At 43.9% G+C, this 26,778-nt stretch overlaps 1 protein-coding gene across 1 annotated transcript in view; it reads right to left on the bottom strand.

The window, feature by feature from the left end:
* Window positions 1–1,471: 1,471 nt before the first annotated feature.
* Window positions 1,472–26,778, bottom strand: part of Cep135 (centrosomal protein 135) — a 53,991-nt gene continuing 28,684 nt past the window's right edge. Inside the window, exons 14-25 of the mRNA XM_051170302.1 lie at window positions 24,336–24,413; window positions 20,745–20,896; window positions 15,278–15,393; window positions 15,050–15,204; window positions 14,587–14,642; window positions 13,612–13,780; window positions 12,287–12,397; window positions 11,771–11,956; window positions 5,795–6,004; window positions 4,834–5,036; window positions 4,017–4,121; window positions 1,472–1,584 (exon numbers count right to left, since the gene is read on the bottom strand). Coding sequence (XP_051026259.1) covers window positions 1,482–1,584; window positions 4,017–4,121; window positions 4,834–5,036; window positions 5,795–6,004; window positions 11,771–11,956; window positions 12,287–12,397; window positions 13,612–13,780; window positions 14,587–14,642; window positions 15,050–15,204; window positions 15,278–15,393; window positions 20,745–20,896; window positions 24,336–24,413 — 1,644 coding nt within the window. The 3' untranslated portion in view covers window positions 1,472–1,481. The remainder of the gene's footprint in view (window positions 1,585–4,016; window positions 4,122–4,833; window positions 5,037–5,794; window positions 6,005–11,770; window positions 11,957–12,286; window positions 12,398–13,611; window positions 13,781–14,586; window positions 14,643–15,049; window positions 15,205–15,277; window positions 15,394–20,744; window positions 20,897–24,335; window positions 24,414–26,778) is intronic.

Genomic DNA, 26,778 nt, shown 5'->3' with positions numbered 1-26,778 from the left:
CATTTCTGCCAGTGAGTCTGCACTCTTCAGTCACTATCTGTCAAAGCCAGCGGCTGACTCAGGCTTCTTTCCTAGCTCCAAGAAGTTAGTACATCCCTCCATCTCCGCCTCAGTCGAAGGAAGCCAAACATCAACTGCTTGGGAACTGATCCTCACATCCAGGGAAGACTGGGTATAAGTGACCTCAGCAATTTCAGTCCTCAGGCTATAGTCAGGACACCTGCCCCCCCCCCCCCCCCCCCGCCAACAAATACCAATGCCAGTCAACCGCAGAGCACAAACTAATGGTTAAGTTTACATCAGGGTTGTCTACTATGCATCAAAAATAACCGTCCATAAGCACACACATCAGTGGCTGGATCTCATAAAAGCACCACCGACCCTAAGAAGCCAGAAATGTACAATTTCACTGAGAAAATCCAGAAACAAACAAGAAAGAACCTGTGCTTTAATGGGTGAGAACAGCTGCTTTGAGAGGAGAGCTTGCAGCTAGAAGCAAGGGAGGCAGTATGCTTGGTTTGGTGCTTGTCAACTGGATGTGTTAGTGTGATCCCAGGGGGCTGTGCACCTGTTCTTTGGCACCTTTCTTGACTATCTGCCTCTTTGAGGCAGGAACTCACGAAACCTAGGCTGGCCTCAAACTCACTATACAGCTGAGGATGGCTTTGAACTCCTGATCTTCCTGTCTCCACCTCGTAAGAGCTGGAAACACAGCTTTCTGAACTCATTTTGGGGTCCATTGCAAACTCGTATACTCTATGTCTGATTCTTACATTTCTTGTGTGGCCCAGACACGGCTATGAGGCAGATCCACTACAGACAAGGCTTTACTCAACCTCTCTGTATCCACCCTACAGTCAGGAAGACACAAGGCCCTTCTGAGCTAGAGTCTGTATCTGCATGCCTCCACGTACTTTGTATAGCCCACCCTGGCCTTCAAACATTTCTCCCAGACTATTCCCCATACACAGTCCTCCATTCCCAGCAAACTGAGTACACTGCGCCTCACACGCTCTGCCTCTAAGCCATTCCCATTTCATCAGCTAGTATTTGTACACTGAATTTGGTACTTGGTTAATATCATCCTGTGGCATCCCATATTTCTTAGCAGTTTGCCATGGCTGGTGATTAAAATGCCCCAACTCCTCTGCAGGACTAAGAATGAACCCAGGGTTCCTGCATGCAAGGCGAGAGCTCCTCCACAGACCCACAATCCTAGCCTTTTCCTTTTTTTTTTTTTTTTAGGTAGAGTTGACGCACAGTGAAATGCATGGCAGCTGATGAACATTTACAACTGCACATACCATGTAACTGTTGCCATGCCACCAACACACAGAACATTCCCACTGCTCCAGGAAGTTCCCCCCAAACTCCGCTCCAAATCATCTCTCTTTCCTTGATAGGGACAGTGATTTCCACATTTGTACAGCTACCGATTAGCTTTAGCTGTCCTTGGGAGTTGATACATACCCTTCTGATAACTATGTATTTACGTGTTCAGGAGACTGTAAAGGAGATCTCAGAGTGGAACTCAGAGGTGATGTAGGAATGCCATGTCGGCGCATCTCTTGCACTGCTCGCTCTCTGTTGGTGAAGATCACAGGAGAGATAATATATAAGAAGCATGAAAACCTAAAAAGTGGCTACTGCAGTTATTAGTCAATTATGTAACACCTACTAATGCTTAGCATTTCTGCCACCAAAACTCTTTCAGTTTGTTTTGCCTTTGAAATGGGGCCTTCCTATGTTACCCAGGCTATCCTGGACTCAGAGGCTCAAGTGATTCTCTTGCCTTGGTCTTCCCAAGCAGCTGGAACTGCAAGTGGATAGGATGCCTGGCATAGCCTTATATGCTTTTACCAAATCTGCAGGGCTAAAACAAAAGGTTTATTAACTGTATTTTATTAGTATGGGTGCTTTGCCTGCAAGCATGTCTGTGCACAACACATGTGCCTGGTGCCTGTGATGGGAGGAAGAGGGTTAGTTACCAATGGCTGTGAGCCACTACGTAGGTACCAGGTCCTCTGCAAAAGCAGCCAGTGCTCTTAACCACTGGGCCATATCTCCAGCCCCAGTTTGTAGTTTATTTTCAGGAGTGGATGAAACATTTCAATTAAAAGAATATGCACCATCAAGCCTCTCACGCACTGTGTGTGTGTGTGTGTGTTTGTGTGTGTGTGTGTGTGTGTGGGTGTGGTGTATATCAACTCAAAGTCAGTCATTTGTACTGTGCTAACCTGTCACTGTAGCCCCAGTGCACCCAAGTTGCACACTCCCCTCCTCTGCCTCTTCCTTTCTCATCTGTTTGCACACAAATCTAGCTTTCTCTGTGTCTCTAACCTCCCTTTCTTCATCCCCCCTTCCTTCCCAGTGTCAGGGGTCTGCCTGCGCCTGGCTGTCCCCTCTGTGGCTCCCCACTCTCTGGCATTTTCTTGAGTCACTCAGCACTCAGCTTTTCTTCCTAGTGTAATTGCTCAAACCTTTCCTTTTTTTCAGTATTACCCTGTCAAAGAGACCTCTAAAAGACATTTTTCTCTCCAGATTTCTTCCTCACTCCAAAAATCTGAATGAATGCATGGCACACTGCAGTACTGCGGCCTCTGAGGCCATCAAGCACTGCGGTAACGAGATTGCTTTGCTGCCTCTTTCGACCCACAAGAACCACGTTTTGCCTTGAGGATGGGGTGATGGCGCCACTTAGTTTGATGGTGGAGAGCAGGGAAGATGTATTCATGAGGCCCAGGGCTAAGGAAAGGGGGTGGGTCTTTAACTCTGGGCCGTAGAGAGCATCACTGAGGGTCTTGAGATTACGGGAAAGTGTGGTTATCATTAAGAAAGAGAAGTCATTATATACAGCTTAGCATTCCTTCTTCCAAATTTCAAAAACCACCACAGCTTTCATACCACTGCTGCAATAAAACGTTTCTAGTTGAAGTCACAACCACTGACGTCACAGGCAATCCCCTCTGTACTTCATGCACCATCTCACTCAAGTTTCGATGTAAACAGGGAAGGATAAAAAATTTAAATGATCCATAGGCAGTTTTAGCCTACTCAAGAACTAATCTCAGGTATCTAAGGAAAGAGCAGCAGGAAAAATGTAAGTTGGCTGTTGATTTGGAAATTTGATTTGAAGTCATTTCCCTTTGGACACTGGTCTCCCAGGCTGGCCTTAAGCTCACGATCTCTCTGCCTCAGCCTCCTGAACGGTGGGACGCAGGTGTACGGCATGTCTGGCTTGGTTTAATTGTTAAACAGGTCTCCTCTCTGCAACACCAGGGACTCGGTGCACCTGCACTGAACTCTGAGTGTGGGCATGACTAAGGAGCAGGAGATCGCTGTAGAGGTCAGGAGCAGGGGCTTGTGTCTCAGCAGTGGCCATACCACTTACAAGTGACCTCAGGGTCCCACATGTGGGCATGAGAGGCTGGGATAGCCAGACATGCTGCGTGCCCAGCTCGTGACTGCCAGCTACTCTCCTGAGAGGATCGCTATTGTTACCTCATGATGACGTGCATTCAGAGCCTCCAATTGCACTATATTTGGGGGCTCTTGCAGGGACCTTTGCTGTTTCCCCTCTGTACCGTACTGACCCCTGCAGAATGCTCCCAGAAGCACTTCTACATAGTGCTGTTTTCCTTACTACAGGGATCCGGTCTCTTACAGAATCTCTCTATTGGGGAATTGCCCAAGACATTTATTTTATTTTTTATTTATTTAAATTTTTGTTTTGTTTTGTTTTTCGAGACAGGGTTTCTTTGTGTAGCCTTGGCTAGCTATCCTGGACTTGCTTGTAGAGCAGGCTGACCTCGAACTCAAAGTGATCTACCGCCTCTGTCTTCCGAGTGCTGGGACTACAGGCATGCACCACCACACCCAGCTAAGAATTGCCCAAGAAATTTATTTTACATATTAATAGTAAAGCAGCTCGCTATTTGTAAGCCATATTAAATACTCTTTGAGTAGGATACAAGATATGTAGAAATACTGTTTAATGCTGAAAAGAAGTGTCTTACCGTTCATATCGCTCATTTGAAAACTGCCTTTTCAGAGTATCATAATCTGTCTGCAACTGTGTCACTTTAGTTCGAAGCATGGAGGTTTCTCGGCTTTGGCTAGTTCTTAAAAAACAAATTTAGAGATCTCAGTAGTTAAAAAAAAAAGAATGGCTACTTTTGTAGAATCAAGTGCAAACACAAGTGGAAGTGAGGTTTAAGAACAGAGGCCACAGGTTTTCAACAGTAGCCCTCTCAGAGCCGGAGTTTCTTTCACATTTTTTGATTTATGGAGCTGGTAGCGTGTGTTGTACGTGCAGCAGCACCAATCAGCTAGAAACACAGGATATAAGACATTGCCTTCCTTGCCTCTGCCTCACAAAGAGCAGTTTTAACTCCCCATAGCCCTGTAAAAAGCCCATTCTTCTGCATGCTCGAAAACCCAGGCTCTTCTCTTCTGAGATGACGTCATCACCAATCTCCTCGATGGGGATGAACACCCTTGCTCTAAGCCTGTCCCACTGATGGCACATCTTATCCTGACATGCCTCCCCAATAAAACACTGTTCACGCCTCACACTCTCCCTTGATGCTGCCTTCTCCCAGAAGCTCACTCCTCGCTGCTCACTCCCATGGCAGCACCTTGGGGTGAAGATGCGCACAGCTGGGCTTTAAATGACAGGTCTCCTGAGCTATGCCTCTGGACATCCAGATGCAGCAGGAACAAAATCAGGTACCGTGATTTTGTATCACACTCCCATACTGCCCTCGCTACCCAAAAGGTGAAAACCACTTTGTCAAAAACACTTCGGCCCCCCGGGCGCTCCGTGACACTTACAGTTTGCTCTCGGAGAGGTTTAACTTCTCCTTCAGCAGTTGGATCTCCGCTTCCTTCTCATGGGAGGTCAAGTGCGAATGGAACTCTTTATCTCTGTTTGTAGCCAGCAAGGACTCAAGGTTTTTAATTGTCTGTCTCTCCCCTGCCAGCTGCTTTTTTAATAGTTCTGATTCCGATTTCACATTCTCTAATTCTGCTACCGCCTACAGGAAAAACAGAGATTAATTTAGTGAAAATTTAGGCTTAGCCTAAGAAATTACTTATCTCAAATATAATGGATATTGACTCATCAATTACTTCATTTTTGAGTACTAACTGAAGACTTCAAAACATTTCTTTAGTTGTAAGAAAAGCATCACAATTTAAATGTCATCTTTGCTACTTCTACAAGGGCTTCCTTGGCTTTAAGGCATCCTCTGCCTCAGCAGTGACCAGCAGCCATCCTCCTCGTCAAGAGGACAACAGAATATAGTCCTAACCCCCCCGCCCCCCAGTACATGACCTGACGAGAGAAACGTAGAGACGTGCTCATGTGAGAGCGCGCACCAGCTTGTTCAAGGTAATGTCTTGACTTAGGAATGGCTCAGTCTGCTTATCTTTCAATCAAATTTTACTTTTAAGTAGAAAAATAATGAATGTTCCTGATCCACAGCTGGAAAATGCCTAATCTCCAAAGTACCATCTCTTCCCAACGCAACTGTATCCTCTTTTTGTTTTCTCGCAGAACTGAGACCAAACCCAGGGTTCTTGCACGAAAGCAAGAATTCTGTCTCTAACTACAACCCCCTCATCTTCAGGCTCCGCAGACAAGTCCCGGCAGAGCCTGCAGTCTAATCCAGTTCATAAAATCTTGCAGTAGGAGGGAACTAACAGGGAACACACGAAAGAATGTAAAGTAAAAAAAAGCCCCCGCGTGCAGGGTCTCATAAAGCAGCGTGCGCGGCAGCCTCGCAGCACCTACCCGCTCCAGCTCCAGGCTTTTGGAAGTCAGCTGCTGGGTCATGAGGTCTTTGCCCGAGTCAAGCTTGATGCAAAGTTCTCGGAGAGACGACAGATCACCTAACACTGTTGCTTTCTCGCTTTCGTGATGTCGCAGCTCTTCTTCTAACTGAGACATGGCTTTTGCCATTGATGAGATCTGAGACTCATAAGCATGATGCGCATTTATGTGCTGAGAGAAGAAAAGTAACCCAGTCTTTTAAGTGCAAGCCTTCAAAGATGGCTTCAGGAACTTCAGAAAACCAAGTGCCAATTTTTGCACATGCTAAAATATTCTCAGGAAGTAACTTGCTATTTTAAGATGGCCTACTTAATGCATAAAATAAGTAGCATATAGCTATTAATCATAACAACTAAATATCTCATGTATATATTTAGAAGACACAAAGATGAAAACGATACTAAAATGTTGTGAATGAGTAATCTTTAAAGTTTTTTCTTCATAAATGTCCCCTGTTATAATTCTGCTTTTTCTCATCAAATAGTTATAAATAATAATATGTAAATATATGTGTATATATTTACAAATCATTCTTTTAAATTCTAAATCTCAAAAATAAGCACCTGAATTTACATTTAAATTTAGTCTAGTTTATTATCTAACCTTATTAGATTCTAATAATTTTGAAATAATGAGCAAAATTTGAAATAATATAATATTTTCCTAAATAAACCATATCTTAAAGTTATTATTTAAATTTTATGTGATAATTGTGAATTTACATAAACTGTACTTTGGGGTTTCAGGAAGACAGTCACTTTTAAAAAGCAAATTGACTTTAACAGAGTTCACGGAAATCAATCATTAAAAAAAAAAAAAAAAATATATATATATATATATATATATATATATATATAGTGCAATAAAGATTATTAGATATCATAGCTCCAGAAAAGTAAACACTTGAATTTTCCAATGTTAGTACCTTCAGCAAACAGCAGTTGCCCCAAATAAATTAAATATAAATACCTAAAGCCAGGCTAACAGTGTAGCTCACTGGTGGGACACTTCCCTAGAACAAGGCCCAGCACTCCAGCCTTAGCATTACAAAACAAACCAAAAAACATATAAAAACTAATTTTATATATCACATAAGAATATTAGCAATAATAAAGAATAAAAAAGTAAGGAATCACTGTAGAGGAATTTTAATTCAGAACATGACTGTCTTGATCTGTGTGGTCTGGCTGGAATACGGACACGCCTTCAATCCCAGGAGACAGAGCAAGCAGGTCTCTGCGTTCACAGCCAGCCAGAGCTCAGAAAGAGCCAGAAAGAGTGAGCTTATTCAGCAGTAAGTCTCAGAGGCTATAACATTCTAGGCCTAGATTAGATTTTACTGAGGCTAGAAGCTTCCAGGACTAGGCCTAGGTAAGCAGAAGAAGGTAGCAAGCCTCGGAGATGACAATCAAATCAGAAGAGTAAAACTTACTTTTACAAGTTGCCTCTAAGAAGCTATCAGAAGCAGAGAAGCACGTGTTTAGTAGAGCATCTGTGGGCTTATTCTACTAGTTTGGAGCTGCCATTACTAGTTAGATTGCTGCAGATTGTGTGTGGTGGTCTGACTGAGTAATGTCCTCCATAGGCTCATGTAGCTCAACTAATTAGTGGTATCTTATGTGTGACTGAAGGTGTGATCTCAGCTTCCTGTTCCGGCCTCCAGCTGCCATGTTTCTCTCAACCCTTATTATGGATTTGCCCTCTGAATCCGGAAAGCAAAATAAACTTTTTCTTCCCTAAGTCCTTTTTGGTCACGGTGCCTTATCACAACAACAAAAATAACTAATAACACCAAGTGTCATCACTTCCCCTTCAGATCTGGAGGCTGCAAGCCAATATTCCTTTTTTTAAAAAAAAGATTTTCTTTTTATGTGTTAGGGGTATTTTGCCTGCAAGTCTATACACCATGTGCATACAGTGCCCACAGAGGCCAGAAGAGGGCATCAGATCCCCTAAAACAGAAGCTACTGGCTGTGTGTGCCACCATGTAGGTGCTAGGAATCAAGCCCAAGACCTCTCTAAGAGCGGCCAGAGCTTTTAACCACGGGTGGCATAATGTTCCTGTGGACTGTGTTCAGTTTACCCTTTCCTGTTTGTGTAAACATGTCACCATTTGTTCTTTGTGTGGTCAATAAAAACAAATTAGCCAATGCTGAGCAATAGCAGAGAATAGGGTGGGACATACTGATCCAGTGGGAGTGGGGGGTGGAGAAAGAGGAGGAAAGAGAGGATGGAGCCATGAGGGGAGACCAGGAAACATCAGGAGAAATGACCTGGGCCCGGGAGACGATTTAAAAGCAAGTATAATGTGGGAAGTCTGAACGGGAGAAACTCTACTAGCATGGAGGGTTAGGATGGCGTCACTGCTGCACAGCACCGCGCTATAGGCTGATTAAACAGACCCTGGTCTCTCTGTGTGGTTATTTGGGTATAGAGCTGGTTAAGGAGTAACTGCTGATTTCACTAAAATAATTCATAAATGTTAATCATCCTTCAACAATTACTGAGCCATTTCTCTAGACCAGCTCTTTCTGGAGACTGAAGCAGACAGTCTCTGTGCCTCTCCTAACTCTCTTTGCTGGTTGTAGCAATCAGCTTGCCTTGTAGACATCTCTACCTCCAATTTCACAGTACTCTCCTGTGTCCCAAACTGCCCCCACCTTAGAGACACATGGGCTGTTCACTGACTTACCCAGCCTGAGCTAATCTTAACCATGTCTGCAGACAGGTCACAGTCACAAGTAGTGAGGCATTCCAGGACATTTTTCGGCAGTCATAATTTTACTAACTCTGAACCCTGCAAAGTTTAGGTCCTTCTCAAACATGAAACACCTCCACTGTGGCCAAAGTCTTTTATTAAATAGGGTTTAATGTTTTGAATATATGTTTACTGGTTGGAGGAGTATGTGTGGGGATCAAAGAACACCTTGCAGCAGTCAGTGTTGTCTTCCCACCATGTGGGATCTAGGAATAAAAGTCAAATATCCAGCTTTACAAGTACCTTTAACCAGTGCACCAACTAAATGCGACTCTGGCACACTTTGGGGTAACATTTTTCCCTACCTACCAACCTCTAATACTAGAAAACAAGTTATCTGCTACCAGTAAACAACAGTATGTTAGCAGAGGAGACGGCTTCATTCTCAACAGGAGGGCAGGAGGAATGAAGCTGGCTAACAGCGGTGCTTGTCGGCTTTCACTTACTATGACAAAATACTGAAGAACCATCTAGAAGGAGAAGATGATTCTGGCTCAGAGCTCTAGAGATTTCACAATCACCTGGCCCCACTGCTCCTGGGTTGAGGTGAGGCAGCAAATACATCATGACAGATGTGCATGGGCAAATCTGTCCAGGGGAGTCCACGCATCTCATTGCAGCCAGGAAGCAAAAAGGGGGAAAGGAAAGACCAAGGTCCCAGTATCCCCTCAGATCCACCCAGTGAGCTAACTTCCTCAGTGAGGCTCCACTTGTTAGATTCCAACTCCCTGAGGTAACATCACAGGCTGGTGACCGAGTCTTTAGGAGACGTGTGAGATTCAAACCATAACCCTAGTCCAAAGCAAATCTGGAATCAGCCAAAACAATGTCTATTCAATTTCAGTCTTACGGGTAATTGTCTGTGGCTAGTGACTGTCCCCTGGCCTACCAGGATGTTCACATTCTTAATCCTCAGACAGCAGCACTATCTCTACCCCAAGCCTAGGTCCATGTCTTCTGGCTTCTCACGGCAGTGGAAGAGCCACCAGCCTCTGAACTGCCCTGTGGAGCTCCTCTGTGGCTTCTGGGCCACTCTTAGAGTCGCTCTTCCCTTTTCTTAACGGTGACAGGGAGCCACAGTGGCCCATCTTCCTCTAGTAAGACCCCAGAAGCCCAAAAGTCTTCCTTGCATTTTATGTGTCTTTCAATCAAAGCCGCAGTGTCTGCTGAGATGGCTGCCTGCATCTGTGATCTCCGCCTTAAGGTAATCTAGCCCACTACTGACCCTGCCTAAGGGGACATTGTGTGGGCATGCTGAAATGCTTTTGAAAGCCACTCGGTTCAGGTTCCTCTGCTGGACAGGCCCTTCTGCTTCCTCTCTTAAACGAGGCTTCCCTCTCACACTCAGTCAAATGCTAAACATCCTCCCTTACATGTTCTATTGACTTCCCAAAACTATCCATCATTTCGCCACAGGGTCGCTCTTTTCCAGTGTCCTGTAATACGCTCTTCAATTGTATTTGAGACCTTGTTAGAAGCATTCCATTTACAATAACATATGCATTCTGTACCTAAAGAACTTGTATCTCCTCTTTTTAAAGTTTACCTTCTCTCTTTTTTTTTTAATTAATTTATTTATTTATTATGTATACAGTGTTCTGCCTGCATGTACACCTGCACTCCAGAAGAGGGCACCAGATCTCACCATGTGGTTGCTGTGAATTGAACTCAGGACCTCTAGAAGAGCACGCAGTGCTCTTAACCTCTGAGCCATCTCTCCAGACCCCAAGTTTACCTTCTCAGAGACAGCATCGCCTACAGCTCATGCTGGCCTAGAATTCACTAAGGAAATCAGGATGATCTTACACTCTTCCAGGTGCTGGGAGAGTAGGCATGTGCCACCACCCCTGGTTGTGTGGTTGTGGGGTGCAACGTCCCAGCTTTCTGCATGCTGGGCAGCCTCTCTACCAACTGAGCTGTATCACAGGTCAGCTTCTCCCATCTGTGACGCCAGCAGAGCTAATACTTCTGTAAATATCTCTTCAAGACAATCCAGGCCTTTCCCACCGCACACCTCAACACTGTTCTAGTTTTGTTCATTCCCCAATCCTGAGAGGTCTGTACTTTCCAGTGCTGACTACAGCAGTGACCTCTGCTTAATGCCCAGACCTGGTCAGTATTCTGAGGCTGCGACACAAGTGGCCACAACTTTAGTAGCTTAAGACAGAAACGTCCTCCTCACAGATCCAGAGGCTGGAAATGCAAATGGCAAATGACAGCAGAGTCGGGTCCCTCTGGGGATTCTGCTTCAGAATCCACCACCTGCCTGCAGCCTAGCGGCCACCAACAATGTCTGCCTCCATCTTTGCATGGCGTCTTCACTGTCTGTACTTGTCTAGATCACCTTTGTTTTATATGGGTTTTAGTCTCAGGCATAGCCTCATTTTACTTGATTATATCTGCAAAGACACTACTGCAAAAGAAGAGGCTAAAGTTTAGGATCTAAATATATACATATCTTTTCTGGAGAGTCTAACTCTATACAGTACAGTCATTACTTTCTCCTGAAAGATGAGAATTAGAAAATTATACCAAGAAAACAAACGGGCAATCTATATCAAACTGATAGGTCTTATTAATTTAACTGAACTCAAAACTGTATTAATAAAAATTGTTTTCACCTGTCATTATGATGGAAGCTCATTTATGTCTAAATGCTGGGCCAGGTATATTGCTCTCAACTCTACTCCTGAGCCGTTCCTTTAGCCCTTTGGTAGTCATTTTGTCACGGCAACCATGAAAGTAAGTAGCACACCATGTTATACATGTCAATATCCAAAATGTAGAAACAAACAAAGTTCACCAAAAGGTGAATGGCTAAACGGCATGTTAATGTAGTACTGTGCATCCTTGGAAAAGGACAAAACATGCTTTTAGACATGTTTTGAGATTAAGTGAGCCTGAGGAAGATGAGAGCACGCCACAAGTGGAGATCAGTGCAGTGTTAAGAATGTACTTAACGCCACAGGACCACACGCTTATGAGTGGCTCAACGGCAACTCTTATGCCACCGTCTCTAATTACTGTGAGAAAGGCAGCGGGCACCAGTGAGTTATGGGATCAGTAGCAAAGAGTTAGCTCTGAGCTGGTGCTCGGCAGTGGCCACGGCCGCACCGCACGCGGAGCCTCTGAGTGTGCCAGTTCCTGAGCGGCGCCGCTGCTGCCCGGCAGCCCATTACCTCCTGGATCTCCTTCTCCAGGAGCTCCACGCGCTCGCGCAGGTGTCTTCGCTCTGTGTCGATGGACAGCAGCTCCAGGCGGACCGAGCTGTTCTCCCCTTCAGCCTGCTGGGCTTTGATCTCCCAGTCCTCAGCACGGTTGTGCAGCATCTGGAATCTATCCAGCAAGTCTTTGTTTTCTTGTTCCTGGTTTACAAACAATCACATTACTTCTAAGTCAGTACTGTCAATGGAACATTTATATCACACACACACACACACACACACACACACACACACACACACACACACACACACACACACGGAACTGCGTGAATTTAGGAAACATGAATATGCGTACAAGTACCCTACTAATATCCATGGGGAAATACAACGTTAGTAGGAAAGACCTCTACTGTCAAATGCCTACCATCTAATCTCAAATGTCCGCTATCTAATGCTGCAGGCAGGATTAAAGGCACAGGAGAGTTCTGAGAAAGCCAGTCTTAGACGCGAGCTAACCCCTGTTCTCCTCACCTTAGATGCCATTAGGGTCTCCCACCGCGACACCTCAGTGATGTACTTGTGGACTCTGCTCTTCATTTCGTCTTTCTCTTGCACTGCTGCTTCCAATTCGATTGAGATTTCCTGTAAGTCAGCAAAGCAGAAAGAGCCCCTTTGGAAGTGAAGAAGAAAAACGGAAAAACCTCTATCGTGTTAGTTTTCTATGACTGACCTTTGGGGGTTGGTGATGCAGTACGTGTGCACTGTGTATGTGCACATGTGTGCATGTATGTATATGCACGTGTGTATGTGTGTGTGTGTGCGCGCGTGCGCGTGCATGCATACACATATGTGTATGGGTGCCCAGGCTGGTGTGCACAGCTGTCCTCCTCTACCACTCTGCCCCGCCCCCCTGAGTCAGGTCTTTCTGGCTGGCCGACACGCTCCTGGGATCTGCTCGTCTGTGACCTCCAAGTCTAGGGTCCCAGGCAGCCATGCCAGGCTTCACGTAGGTGCTAAGGACTTGAACTCAGAACACCCTAGTTTCATCTCACACCACGCACTCTTTCTTACCCAGTTCTGATGTTGACTTTTTAGCCAACTTTACCATAAAACTTCCATGACAGGTCTGACCTTGTATTTGATTTTACATCAGGGCCAGTTATGGTTAGTAGATGACATTAAAAAGTTGAGATAACTACAATACAATTGCTACTGAATAATACTGAAGTAATTCTTTACACATAAAAGAAATCATAAGCCTGAAATAACCCAGTACAAATAAAACCTTATAATATCTGCCATTTAAAATGTCCTTGTCTCGACTGACAGGCATTTACCTAAGACCACAGAAGGAAGCAGGTATCACTGCTGCTTATCACAGGTCCCTTATAAATAAAGAAGACTTGCCCTAAGAGTGGTGCTGCTGTCCTTACCCAATCCTGTGACCATGACTGCTAGCACAAGGAAAGCCATGCTCTCTAGCAACAAAAGCCAAATGCTATCAGGCTGGTGAAACGACCTGCCATTCCCACACTCAGGAGGCTAAAGAAGATCAGGTCAGCCTTGGCTACACAGGGAGTTCAAGGCCAGCTAGGGCTATGTGTTAAAACATACAAAATCCTAGGAGGAAGCGCAATTCCAGACGGACAGAAAGGGAGGCTGCAGCTGCGCTGGTCAGCCCTCCTGTGGTGGCTGCACTCTGAGGACCAGCCGTGCCAATGCCCTCACAGGCGCCACTCCCCTCAAGGAAGTGCACTGCATACGTTCAATACTGTTGCCTTTTAGAAGAAAATATTTAGAAGTTTAATACTTAGAAAACAAGTAAGTTCATGAAGAAGCCCTGCCTGGTTTCATACCTGGTTTTCCCTCGCCATGGTGGCGAGGTCATCTTGTAACCTCCTGTTTTCCTTAAAAGAGATCTCTCTGGATTTCCCAACTTCGTCAAGCTCCTTGTGAGCTGCGTCAAGCTGGCGTCGGAGGCTGCTTATCTCTCGGTCCCGATTAGCCAAGACTTCCTTAAGCTGTCTGTGGAAGAGGGGAAACTCTCGTTCACTGAAAATGAGGCTTTAGCACCCAGTAAGTGAATGAGTAGAGGATAAAACTGCTGCCTTTGGACACTAACTAAAAATACTCAGGTGCTTTAGATTTCCCTCAGTCATTGTATTTAAATAAAGCCATACAATAAACATTACTCCGTAAGTTAAGCAAACGTAACATTCCCAAGTGTTCAAAATAAAATACAATATAAAACTACTTTAAATATTAAGTGGGTTTTTGTTTTTGTTTTTTTTTTTTTTTGGTTTTTGAGACAGGGTTTCTCTGTGTAGCCTTGGCTGTTCTGGATTCACTTTGTAGACCAGGTTGGCCTCGAACTCACAGCGATCCACCTATCTCTGCCTCCTGAGTGCTGAGATTAAAGGTGTGTGCTACTACACTTGGTTATTTAGTGTTTATATTTCCATCATTATATAAAACATAAAGGCATGTAAAATATAATTAGTGACTTTAAAAAAAATGGCTTAAAATCTTCCAGTCACAAAATATAAAAATTGTTAGGCTTAAGTCAAGAACAAATGCAAAAGCTAGCCACTAAAGCGATCTAAGTTGGGATGACCAGGACTGAAGAGATGATTACGTAAGTATAAAGAGCAAGCAGATAAAAGCACAGGCCAGAGGCTACAGCAGCACAGGGGGCAAGTCAGAGCAGGGGCTGAGGAAGCAAGCCTGCCACCGGCAAAGCCAGGGGTGTCACAGGAGATTCTGCTGAGTAGGGAAGGTCTTATTTGCTGGAAATTCCTCAAATTCAGAACCCCATTTCATTGATTACTTACTTCAAAGATGTTTCATACTCCGTGACTGTGACCTTCATTTGGGCAATAACTTTCTCCTGGAGAAATTGCAGAAACAAAAGAATCTGTCATTCACAGCGAATCATCTCTAACTAAATTTTGGTAGAAAGCAGTTAAATACACAGTTCAGTACATACACTGTACATAAAAGGAAGCTCTAAGTAAACATAGCTCTATCCCCATCGCTAGGTCACATCTCAGCATGACTCTACCTGCCTAAGAACTGCAGTGCTTTCTTTAAAGTGTGTTTTAGTGAGACAAAATCACATTTAGAAATAGGTAAAATCCCATCGTAACGATTCCATCACTAGGATGGAAGGAAATCTAGCGACGTCAAAGACAGAGCCCTGGGTCTAAGGAATTCCCTCTGGGCAAGCGCGTATTTTAAGTGGAGGAAAACTAAGCTCCCTGCAGAGACTCGGGACAACACAGGACACATACATACTTTACTGAGGAGGCTCTCCTGCAGGCTGGCGATCTGCTCCGTCTTCTCGTCCACAGTCTCCTGGAGAAAGTCCTTCTCCTTGTCAATCACCCCGATGGTCTTCTTCATCGAGTGCGCTTCTTCATTCTGTGACGTCATCTTGTGGGTCAGTTTCTCTACAGAGAGAGGGGACTGTCTGTCAGGTGGAGGCAATTAAGGTTCACAAAAGCAAATTTTCAAAAGGCTCACCTAGTTTTTCCTCCAGAATTTTAATTTGTTCTTGGGCTGATTCAAGTTCACCTCTTTTTACGGCAAGTCGGTGCTGAGAGTCATCAAGTGAGCGCTGCAGCTGCTCTTTCACTATCCTAGATTAGTGGACAGACAAACGGCATTCTTTATCTCTCACAGAAAGAGCTCTGTTAAATGAGTGAGCCTAAAGACTTTGATTTCTTATTTAAGTTTCTTTTATTTCTTATTATAAAGCTCTTCCAGTATACTCAATGGCACTCTATTATTCAAATTATTCTTGCTGTCCACCATTTGTCTCCTAAATGGTTCCATCTTCCTAAAAATAACATGGTATAAAAACGAAATTAAGGGCTGGAGAGATGGCTCAGCGGTTAAGAGCACTGGCTACACTTCCAGAGGTCCTGAGTTCAATTCCCAGTAGCCACATGGTGGCTCACAGCCATACATAGTGAGATCTGGTGCCCTCTTCTGGCATGTAGTGTAGGTGTACATACAGGTGGAGTACTGCATACATACATAATAAATAAATAAATAAATCTTTAAAACAAAAATGAAATGAATTGTATATTCTCTTCTAGAAGGTTCTCGGTAGTTTTAAATCTCCACAGTTCCCAAAGTGATGAGTAAAACAAGACACTTGTATAGAAACAAAGCTTTGTAGGAACACTAGGGCATCTGAAAGACAAGACACTGGCACTGAGATTCCTCGCAGCAAGTGAATGATGGCTCCTGAGAGGCAGGAAGGACACAGAGATGCACTGACTTCTTAGCACTCTACACTGAACCAAGTCAGAAGGATGCCGGGTTCGGACAATTTGACTTGAGAAAAGCATCTGTAGTCCAGGTGGCTGCTCCTGAAACCCAGAGCCACAGTGTGCAAGGACAGCATAAGGGGGAGGGACTGTATACACATTAGTTCACACAAAACTACCAGGGCAGAGGCAAAGGCGCAACCCTAGGCTGTCTCATACGGCTTTCTGTGAACAACGCCAATAAAGTCAATAAAGCCACGAAGTCAAAGGCAGTGGTTCTCACCTTTCCTGATGCTGTAACCCCTCACTACAGTTCCTCATGCTGTGGTGACCCCAACCATAAAATTATTTTTGTTGCTACTTCATAACCGTAATTGCTATTGTTATGAACTGTAAGCACCTGTGTTTTCGGATGGTCTTAGGCAACCCTGTGAAAAGTTCATTGGACTCCACAAAGGGGTCGCAACCCACATGTCTATAATCATTGCTTTAAGTGACAGGAAAACGGAATGACCCATAGAGGCCTTTCTGAGGAGCAAATGGTTGGCCGTGCTTCAAAATCTAGGCAGAAATAGCATCTTCTTTGCATGCAATTTTATGAACGGTGACATGCTGATGCTTGGGGTGGAGCTGACAAAAGCAGCCAGGGTAACATTGCGACTGATACAAGGAAGCCCTTAGGTGAGTCCTGAAAAGGTGCTGCCCCTTCTGTTCCAGTATAGAGAGGACAGGGACCAGAGACAGCCTGACTGACTGCTGCCCAGAGTCTTCTTGGCGTTGGCTAGGAGGGAAAGCCTGACTGACCGCCACTTTGCTCACTAAACTTGAAAGGGAAGTTTGCAAACCATGTTGTCAATAAAAATGAACCAATGTCTTAGCTTTCAGAGGATAGAGATGATGACTTCCCAGCAGAGGGAAAAAAAAGAAAAAAGAATAAAATTGAACTTAATTCTGGCTCTCCAGCTAACAGACCTGAGCCTGGCTCAAATCATCTCTCAGCCTCAAAGTCCATTGTTACATTACATTACACTGGCTGGTGCATACTCTCATTTTATGGGGCAAAATTATTCTTTCCTTTTATGGCAAAGTGTATCTACAACACCTTAAAAACATCTCTTAATGGTTCTTTCAGTCATAATATGTTTCAAGTCCTAAAATGAAGTTCTACCTAAGAGAGGCAGGCTTGGAAATGTAATCGCTTTCTTGGAGCTTCTCCTAATAGCCCATGGTCCGAGCCCATTACTAACTCTGAAGACTAGAAATAACATTACGTGGTACACCAGAAAAAGAAAGAGGACAGGGACGGTTTCAACGCTAGCACCATAAGCTCGGCTGGCGTCCCTCCACGGCAACATTCTCGTTCTTATCGCTAAGAACTACGGTAGCGATGCCCAAGCAGTCTCGGGCACCCCGGGCACTCTATGAGCCTTCTTTCCCTTATCCAAAACGGGTTCTGGTGCCTTAGCAAATAGTTTTCAAGAGAAACTAGCTGGATATAGCTGGATATAGCTAACACTTCTGAATATAGCTAATATTTTTAATCTGTAACACTCCCAGCTTTGATTGGTGTTCTGCAGACTAAGTTAGCAGAGGGCTGTGCACACAGGAGTCTAGATGTTAAGTGAGGAAGACCACTTTCTTGAGCAGAGATTTGAGGTCAAGTCTGGGCAACAGTGAAACCCCACAAAAGCAGTTAAAGTGACCTGATGCGCCATCGTTTGGAGCCTCACTGCCAGCAGTGACAAAGATTAAAGCTGTCTGCCACAGAGCGATTCGCAAAGCCAGTTATCTAAGTGGTCTGGGAAACAGCTATCCTTGAACAAGGGTTGAAAAGCCATGGCTGATCGTTTATTTCTTTCTAGCTGCAAAGAGTTTTTATGCTTGAGTGAAAAAAATCCACAGGAAAACATTCTGTGACATAAAAATTAAATGAAATCCAAATTCAGTATCCATCAATAAAACTGTAGTGGAGCAGACCCACGCCCATTCACCCCACACACGTTCACCCCACACGCGTTCACCCCACACGCGTTCACCCCATACGCGTTCACCCCACGCCCGTTCACCCCACGCGCGTTCACCCCACACCCGTTCACCTCACACGCGTTCACCCCACATTCGTTCACCTCACACGCGTTCACCCCACACGCGTTCACCCCACATTCGTTCACCTCACACGCGTTCACCCCACACGCGTTCACCCCATGCCCGTTCACCCCACATGCGTTCACCCCACGCGCGTTCACCCCACACCCGTTCACCTCACACGCGTTCACCCCACACGCGTTCACCCCACACGCGTTCACCCCACACCCGTTCACCCCACACGCGTTCACTCCACACTCGTTCACCTCACACGCGTTCACCCCCACGCGTTCACTCCACACTCATTCACTCCACACACGTTCACTCCACACCCATTCACCCCACACGCGTTCACCCCACACCCGTTCACCCCACACGCGTTCACCCCACACGCATTCACTCCACACCCGTTCACTCCACACTCGTTCACTCCACACTCGTTCACTTCACGCCCGTTCACCCCACACTCGTTCACTTCACACTGCCCACAATGACTTCTGCATTTCAGAGGTTGGTTTTTAAAAGTGTGACAGAAACTGCCCACATAGTCTTTAACAGTGAGTACTGACAGTGAGTTTGCTGACCCCAGTTCTAGAGAGGCAGAGGCATCAAAAGCCATCATCCTGTGGACAGACATCTCTGTATTCTATCGTGAAGGTCTGAGTTAGGGTGCGCGCTGCTAGACATCATTAAATGATGTGGCCTAAGAGACACGAGTCATTAACATTTCACAACGGCTGCTTTCACACTGTGCTCTGATGCTGACCGAGAGACCAGACCAAGACCCTTTATTTCTACACCTAGGGGCTGTGCCTGATCCAGAAGGCCTGTTTGGAGGTGTGGAAATTTGGTGGAAAAAATGTGTAACACAGGAAGAGAAAGAGAAGATGGCCTGGGGGTAGGAAGGAGTGACCTCACCTCCGAGAAGCAGCTTCTTGTATTGTCACGTGATCAGAGCTCTGTGAACCACACTGAAAATGGCATAAGGTTTGGACAATGATCTTCTGCTCAGAAAAGGTGTGTGCTGTGGTTTGGTTTGTACGAGGTTTAGTGTTGAATTTAGACCTGAGAGCTTGAACTCAAGTTTTTACCAATGTTTACCAACAGAATCTCGAAGATACACTGGCCTTAGGGATAAGCTCCCCCTTACACACACAGACACACACACACACTGGGAGGGAGAGAAAGGCAGAGGTGGGGGGTTTGGTCAGTGCAATGAACAGTCCTAAGATGACGCAATATGCAAGGTAGAACAATTCCCATAATCCTCTCCTACTGCACAGTGATTGAATGGCACATATGTGAAGGCAGAAGCAGGTTGAACTCATAAAGAGAAAATGATATTAGTATCAGAACAAAAACTGCAAAGGAGCTATAGACCAGTCTATGGCACCCAAAAGAGGCCAACAGCAGTTGTTTCCAGAGTCTTCGGTGAGAAAAATAAAGTGGTAGTGTGGTTATGATCTGAAGGAGGTTAAATGCCAGCTCCATTCAGCTGGATACAAAACCAAAGGGTAAAGTGGCAATTCTGAAGACAAAATGCAGCAGTGTGCCTGCCAGGACTTTGGCGCTGAGGACAGAGCAGAAGAGGGGCAGGCTCACACTGCTCTCCTCCATAGAAACATGGATTTGATAGAGCTGCGCCCTTTTAGCTTTTCTAAAGCCCTCCTGATAAAGATGGCAGGAAGGCATCGGGGAGCGAAGCTGAATGACGAGTCAGCAAGGGCATTCTTGGTCTTGTTTCTTGGTCTTGTTTCTTGAAGCCACTCGATAACCCAGGAGCCCCTGCGGATCTTCCCTTGGGCCTTCCTTTTCCCAGCTGCTTCTGTTTGCGACCCCTGGGTTTTGTAATGAGGTCTGTGTCTTTTAGTCTCACCACCTCTCTTTGGCCTTCTGAATTACAGGTGAAAACTCTTGAACTTATTTGTTGTTTTACAAACTCAGTTTCTAGAGTAGACAATCTATTGCTCAACAACTTTTCAGTTGTAACTTATCACTTAAAAAAATCATTATCACTACCATCCTTCCTGACCGCAACATGTTTCTGCTTCATGACTGAGTTGCATAGAGATTTTGTTGACATTTGAAGATTTCTTTCTGACCCGTTAAACCCATGCGCTATGTACTGTCAGTTGGCTTCACTACTCCTCGGGTAATTTTTCTGTTTCTAAATCAGAAAGGCTTAAACATAGGACATAAAACATTTGGACTATATGTTATTTTTAAAGATATGAGATTTATATATAATAAGTAAGATGAGAAAAAAAAAAGAAAGAAAGAAATGGCCCACATGGCGACAGTGCTAAGATCCCTGCATCCCTACGGAGCACAGCGTCTCAATGATCTGAGGTGTAGTTTACAAACAGATAGGTCAGAGAGCTTCCTGATGACCATGTCAACCTGTGAACGTTTCAAAACTATGGATGCCCAGATCTCTCTAGATTCACTCAGGAAATCAGAGCTCCTAAAGGCCTCCCTCATCCTTCCTAGAAGCTCCCAGGGGACCGTGCCATGAGGCCAACTTGAGAAACCACAGTTCAAGGGCACAGACCAAAACACCATGGTTACGAATCTGGCATAACCAGCAGCATGTCCCAGAGGTCAAACAATGACAGCTTTAGGAGACTTACCTGAGAGAGTTCATCTCTGTTTTCTGATGGCATGAGTCGCCAGTCACATGGTTAAGCTTTTGAGCTTGGAGTTTGGATTTGTTCTCTAATGACTCCATTGTTTCTTTCATTATTAATATTTTAGATTGCAATTCATATTTTTCATTTTCAAGCTATAATTTAAATTTAAAAAATTAATAAGCATACATGGTAATGTCTTATTTTTCATAGCTACTCTTTAATAATATTCTCGAAGACAATTAAGGAAATATATTAGATTCCTAAAACAGTGAATGTCATTGGTACCTAGCACCTATATGTCAGGGTGGTATTTCCATTTGCCTTTCCTCACTATCACCACAATGAAAGAAGACATGTAAACAAAACAAAACAAAACAAAACAAAACAAAAGAATAAATCCAAAACAGCAATGAAACAGAGAAACTATAAGCAGGATGAAAAATCTGAGGAACTTCCTAAAACTCAAACTCCACCCCACCCACCCCACACGGCATGGTTCATTTCCAGGTTTTAGAACCAACAGACTCCCCCGATCCCCAAACAACATCGATGATAACAACCCCCACCACCACAAACAAACAAACAAAAGCACAACACGTTGAAAGCTGCAGTGAGTAGACAGGAATTATACAAAAAGGGGAGCAAAGAATGTAACCACAAAATGGTCAAGAGTTATATGAGAAGCAAAGTAGAAGCTCTCCTTGAATGCATAAAGTAAGACCTCACTTAATAAACACTGCCATGCTTCTCTGGGTAGGAACATAAGACTTTAAATTTGTTAAAATTTCACCAAATTACTGGGCATGGTGGCACACACCTTTAATCACAGCACTTGGAAGGCAGAGGCAGGTGGATCTCTGTGAGTTTGAGGCTAGCCTGGTCTACAAGTGAGTCCAGGACATGTCTCAAAAAACCAAATAAATAAAATAAATTTAAATTCAAAAATTCACTAAAGTATAAATTCAATGAAATGCCAATAAAATCAAATCCTAAGAAAATTACTTTTAATAAGGATGGAGTCTTAAACTTCACTTAAAAGAGAAAAACAAACAAACAAAAAACCCCAAAAACTGGGGCCTAGAGAAAGCAAATAAACTTACCATAAGAGTAAACAGTAAAGCTCCTGTAACTAAAACTGGGCTTCATGTGGAAACGGACAATCAATACACCCACCTTCCCTACAATATGAGGAAGTCCTAACACAGGAAGAGTGTCTCCTCTGTGGTTTAAAAAGTATTATCTACCCTCCTTGGGCAGTCCTTAGTCATAGCCTGTTTCTGCCACACAGACTCACAATCCTGAATCCTGTTCCTCATTTCTTTTCTGTTTTGTCATTTAGATGGGATCTTGCTGTGTTCCATGGGCTATCCTTGAATTCCTATGCTCAAATGATGCTCCTGCCTCAGCCTCCCATGTGGCTGAACCTGCAGGTATGCACCATGGCACCAAGCATCTTGCTTTCCTCAGTGCATGCAGTAGCATTGCTTCCTGAGTCATGCACTGCTTACTTTCCCTTGTTTCTGAACTTTTCATAAGTAGAATCACACTATGCGCTTTCCTCAGCAACTTACAACATGCATTTATACCAGTCATACATGTTGATGCTAAGAACTTTCATTTTTCTGCTCAATAGCACTTCACTCTATGATTAATGATCACATATTGGTGCCAATAAATAGTTTAGGCTCTGTGGGAACCTCTTGTCAGTCACCACCACTCCACTGAAACAGCAGGTGCAGACCAAACACAAACAAATGAGCCAGTCAACACCTTCACTAAAACCCAACCTACAGAGCCATGGGTGTATCTGGCCCAGGAACTGTAGTCTGCTGATCTTAAACATAGAGTAACTACCTAGACATGAACTGCTGAAGCATGCAGTTGCTATGATCATGCCTGCTGTGGTCTGAACACGAAATGTCCAGGACAGTCTCGAGTACTGAAGGCTTGGGCTGCACTCTTGGGGAGGTGGTAGGCTCTGTAGGAAGCAGGACCTAGTAAAAGCCAGGGGGTTGCTGGGGTATGGCCTGAGGATAATGCTTTGTGTGCCCTGCTCTTCTCATCGTCTCTGCTTTCTGGCTGCTGTGTGAGCAGTGCTAGTCTGCTAGACTCTCTCCACTACAAAGTTCTGCTTTGCTTCAGAGCCAGGCAATGGAGGTGGCCATGGGTTCAACCCCTGAAACTGTAAGCCCAGATAAACCTTTCCTTAAGCCGTCTTCTCACACAAACTGAAGGCTGACAAACACTAAAAATCAACAAAAAAGAAGTGGGCTGCGATGACTCCTTGACCATGTAGTTTAGAAATCTTTGGGACTAGCTGCTAGAAGTGGTTTCAAAGAGTTTGGAGAAGTGACCTACCGAAACTAAGAATGTTACCATGTGAGGGGCTTAGGCTAGTTGGATGGGAGGAGAGAAGATCCCATGCTGACAGGAGTGTGGATGGCTAAGGCGCAGGCTCATAGGTGTCAGATGGGAACAAGGATGCTGGGGAAAGGACCAAAAGCCAAGTGTGTTAGTTACACTGTGGCAAAACATGTAAATGCTGTCGTTCCCTGAGACTTGTGACTATGTCACACACTTGGAGATAAGAGGTGATGGACTAATTAACCTGGGAGAGGTAACTTAAAGGCAATCAACGAGGGGCCAAATTCTTGTTCTTTATATCTTAATATATTTTGTCATTCATCCAGAAAAGAATTACTAAATAATCATTATTTACTCACTGATCTGGGTTTCTGCATATGTTAAGTTCTTTTTATGTTTGTTATATTTGGTGTCATCAGTCTTTATTAGTCCTTATCTTAATTATAATGGTCCTAAAACCCAGTATCATGTTCCTTAAACTTTTATCTGAGTTTTGGCTGTTTCTGCATAAATTCTGGAATTTCAGAGTAGCCAAGTGTATAAAATGTATAATATCTAGTTAGCCTAGAAAGGTTGCATCTGTATTGAACATACAAATGTTTTTCTTGTCATTATTTCCTAAACAACACAGCATAACAACTGCTTATAAAACATTTACATTGTATAAAGTATTATGTAATTATAAAAAGTCCCATAAAAAGCCTAAATATGATTTAAAGAATGTATAGGTTATATGCAATATTATACCATTTTACACATAAACGTGATTCTTGAGAATTAGCCATCTGAGGCATCCTGCAAGCATTGCCTAGATACACTGAGGCTAACTATGAAGAAAATGAACAGTGAGTCTCACTTTTTGGTCTGTTTATATTATATAATTACTTTTCTAAGACCAGACCACAATAATCACTGCTCGCCACTACCGAAGCCTGTAACATACCAGGACTTTCTTAGGCGTGGCCTGTGTGTTGGTCATCTATTACATTATCATAGAAACTCCGAGAAACAGAAACACCACTACCATATCATAAATGAAAAAGCTAAAAGACAGAAGAGCCAAGAAATTGGTCTAGACAGGAAGCTGGATTCAAAGCAAGTACCAAGCCTCCAAGCACACACTGCTCTTCTCCGCAGCGCAGTTTTCAAAGCCATACAGTATTCTAAAATCACAACTAGCACAGTCACTCCCCAAATGCAATACTCCCCAAATCCTCTGATAATTACCTGGTGATTAATATATGTCAAATGTTCAATAGTTTTCTCTAATTCTGATTTTTCAAAAACATCTATTTCTTGGATACTCTGAAAAAGAAATTTATAAAAAACATTCATGTGTATCAAATAATCATAAAAGTAAGTAATGCAAGTTTGCAGAGCTATGTTTCCTATTTCATAGAATCTATGAATGTTATAGAAAGGTCAGATATTTTATAAAAACATTCAGTTAGAAAAGTTACATTTCTACCTTCATTTGTCACACAGAAGAGAAAATGGAGTGGACTCATTTATAAAGATTACATAGATTGATCCTTGCTAACACAGGGCATCACTGAGAGAACAGCACACCAAGTTACAAGTTCACAAATGTGTGTTCACAAGAACAGATGTCAGGACCCCCCACCCCCGCCCCACCTTCCCACTTATTTTTTTACAGTGCTGCTGACTGAACTGGGAGCCTCACGCTAGGTTAGTTCTCTATTGCTGAGCTACAACTCAGAGGCAAGAAGAACAGGATACAAAGAAGAAAACACATGATCAGACACAGGTAACACAAGTACAAGACCAGTTTTAACAACTAGCGGTCAACACGTGCCCTGGATGGGGAGGCCCAGCGGCACACAGAGGAAGGACAGCAGGTTGTCAAGAAGAGACTTGATAGCCTATGATCACATAGAGGGGGAGGAGGTCCCCCTCAGTCACAGACATAGGGGGGGAGAATAGGGTGAAAGCGGGAGGGAGGGAGGAACAGGAGGATACAAGGGATGGGATAACAACCGAGATGTAATATGAATAAATTAATTTTTAAAAAGTAAAAAAAAAAAAAAGAACTAGCTTGTCAGAATAGAACCAGTTTCTGCCTATATTACCTCTCTCAAGTCTCAGCTGTTGCCAAGCCAAAAATACAAAATGTAATAGTCACTGAGTTTTTCTAGTGTTGGCATAATGTTTTTGTGGACTGTGTACAGTTTACCCTTGTTCATTCAAATGCTAATCTCTCTACCCTACTATCTGGTGTCAATCCAGACATTGAATTGTGATGTTTATTCTAAGTATCTCCTGTCTCAAGTTCATGTAAACATGCCACCATTTGTTCTCTGCTGTGCCAATAAAAGCCAACTAGCCAATGCCAGGCAATACAGAGAATAGGGTGGGACATTCTCGTCCAGTGACGGAGGAGAAACAGCAGGAAGAGAAGGAGGGAGTCACATGGAGAGGACAACTGAGAAGTGCCAGGAGGAATGAGCCAGACCTAGGATTTGAGTGAAAAGCACTCTATTTTAAAGACATGGTCCCTGATAGGATTCCTATGCCCGAGTGGATACCCCCACCAAAAGAAACTGGAACATGAGGGGAGCTGGGAGGGGCTAAGAGGAATATATATGATCACTTTTCTTTATATACATGTATGAAATTCTCAAGCATAAAGGAAAACAAATTAATATAAATACGTGAATATTTTCTAGGCAAGGAGCTTTATTTCTATACGTCAGAAGGAATCTAGAGCCTTGTGTCCACTAGCTGATGTTTAAGGTGGAACTAAAGGATAAGTAGGCAGGGCATTTGAAGAGGTGAGGGACTCTTACAGCCGTCTGTGCAGAGACTGGTGGCAAGAGAGGTCCCTTAAGCCAGGAGCCTTGAGAAAAAAAAAAGAGTGATAAATAGCAAAAAGGAGTGTGGGTAGATGAGGACAGACCTTAAAATAGGCGAGGGCTATCACTAATGGTCTTGTAAACAGCTAATAAGCTTTATTAGAGTTAACATGACATTTACATCTCTGAAAAATGAGTCTGTAATCAATACTAAGCACATATCAGAGCACAGAGGTCCCCACTATAATGAGGCACGTGAGAGAATAACCACCACAGCAGGATGGGGGCAGGAGAGAAAGGAGTACACACTTGGAAAGAAAGGAGCTCAGGGAGACTGTATGCCACAGGCGGGGGAGGCTAGACAAGTTATGTAAATTATAGTCCAGGGCTCTCATCTGTGAACAGCAACTATAAGAAAAGACTTTTTTGAAGATTTCTGTGATGGCTCATATTTCAAACACACTCAGAACAGTGCTCTCACGTGTGTGTGTGTGTGTGTGTGTGTGTGTGTGTGTGTGTGTGTGTGTTGCTCTTGTTCAACAGGCAGCACTGACAGACAGCTGTGACTAGGAGCTTTCAAGGAGAGCTTAGTCATAATGGCTGCTCAGGAGAGGAGGTAGCCAGGGGACCAACAGCAAACACTCCAGAAGGTTGGAGGTGGCACAGGAGTAATTCTGTTTTTTAAGGAAAAGTTCTCTTGTAAAATCACAAAAACCCACCTCCTACAACCCAGAAGGGTTCTGGTAATCTGAACGCAGCCTTTCTGAGTTCTAAAATTGTATTTTTACATTTCTGGTCATTGCAACAGATATGGAAAAGGGAAAAGGGAAGTGAGACACGTGTGCTGAGCGGTGCCA

This window comes from Acomys russatus, chromosome 28, assembly GCF_903995435.1.
Source record: "Acomys russatus chromosome 28, mAcoRus1.1, whole genome shotgun sequence".
Taxonomy (NCBI): Eukaryota; Metazoa; Chordata; class Mammalia; order Rodentia; family Muridae; genus Acomys; species Acomys russatus.
Note: the sequence above shows the minus strand (reverse complement) of the source record. Positions and strands in the feature narration are given on the sequence as shown.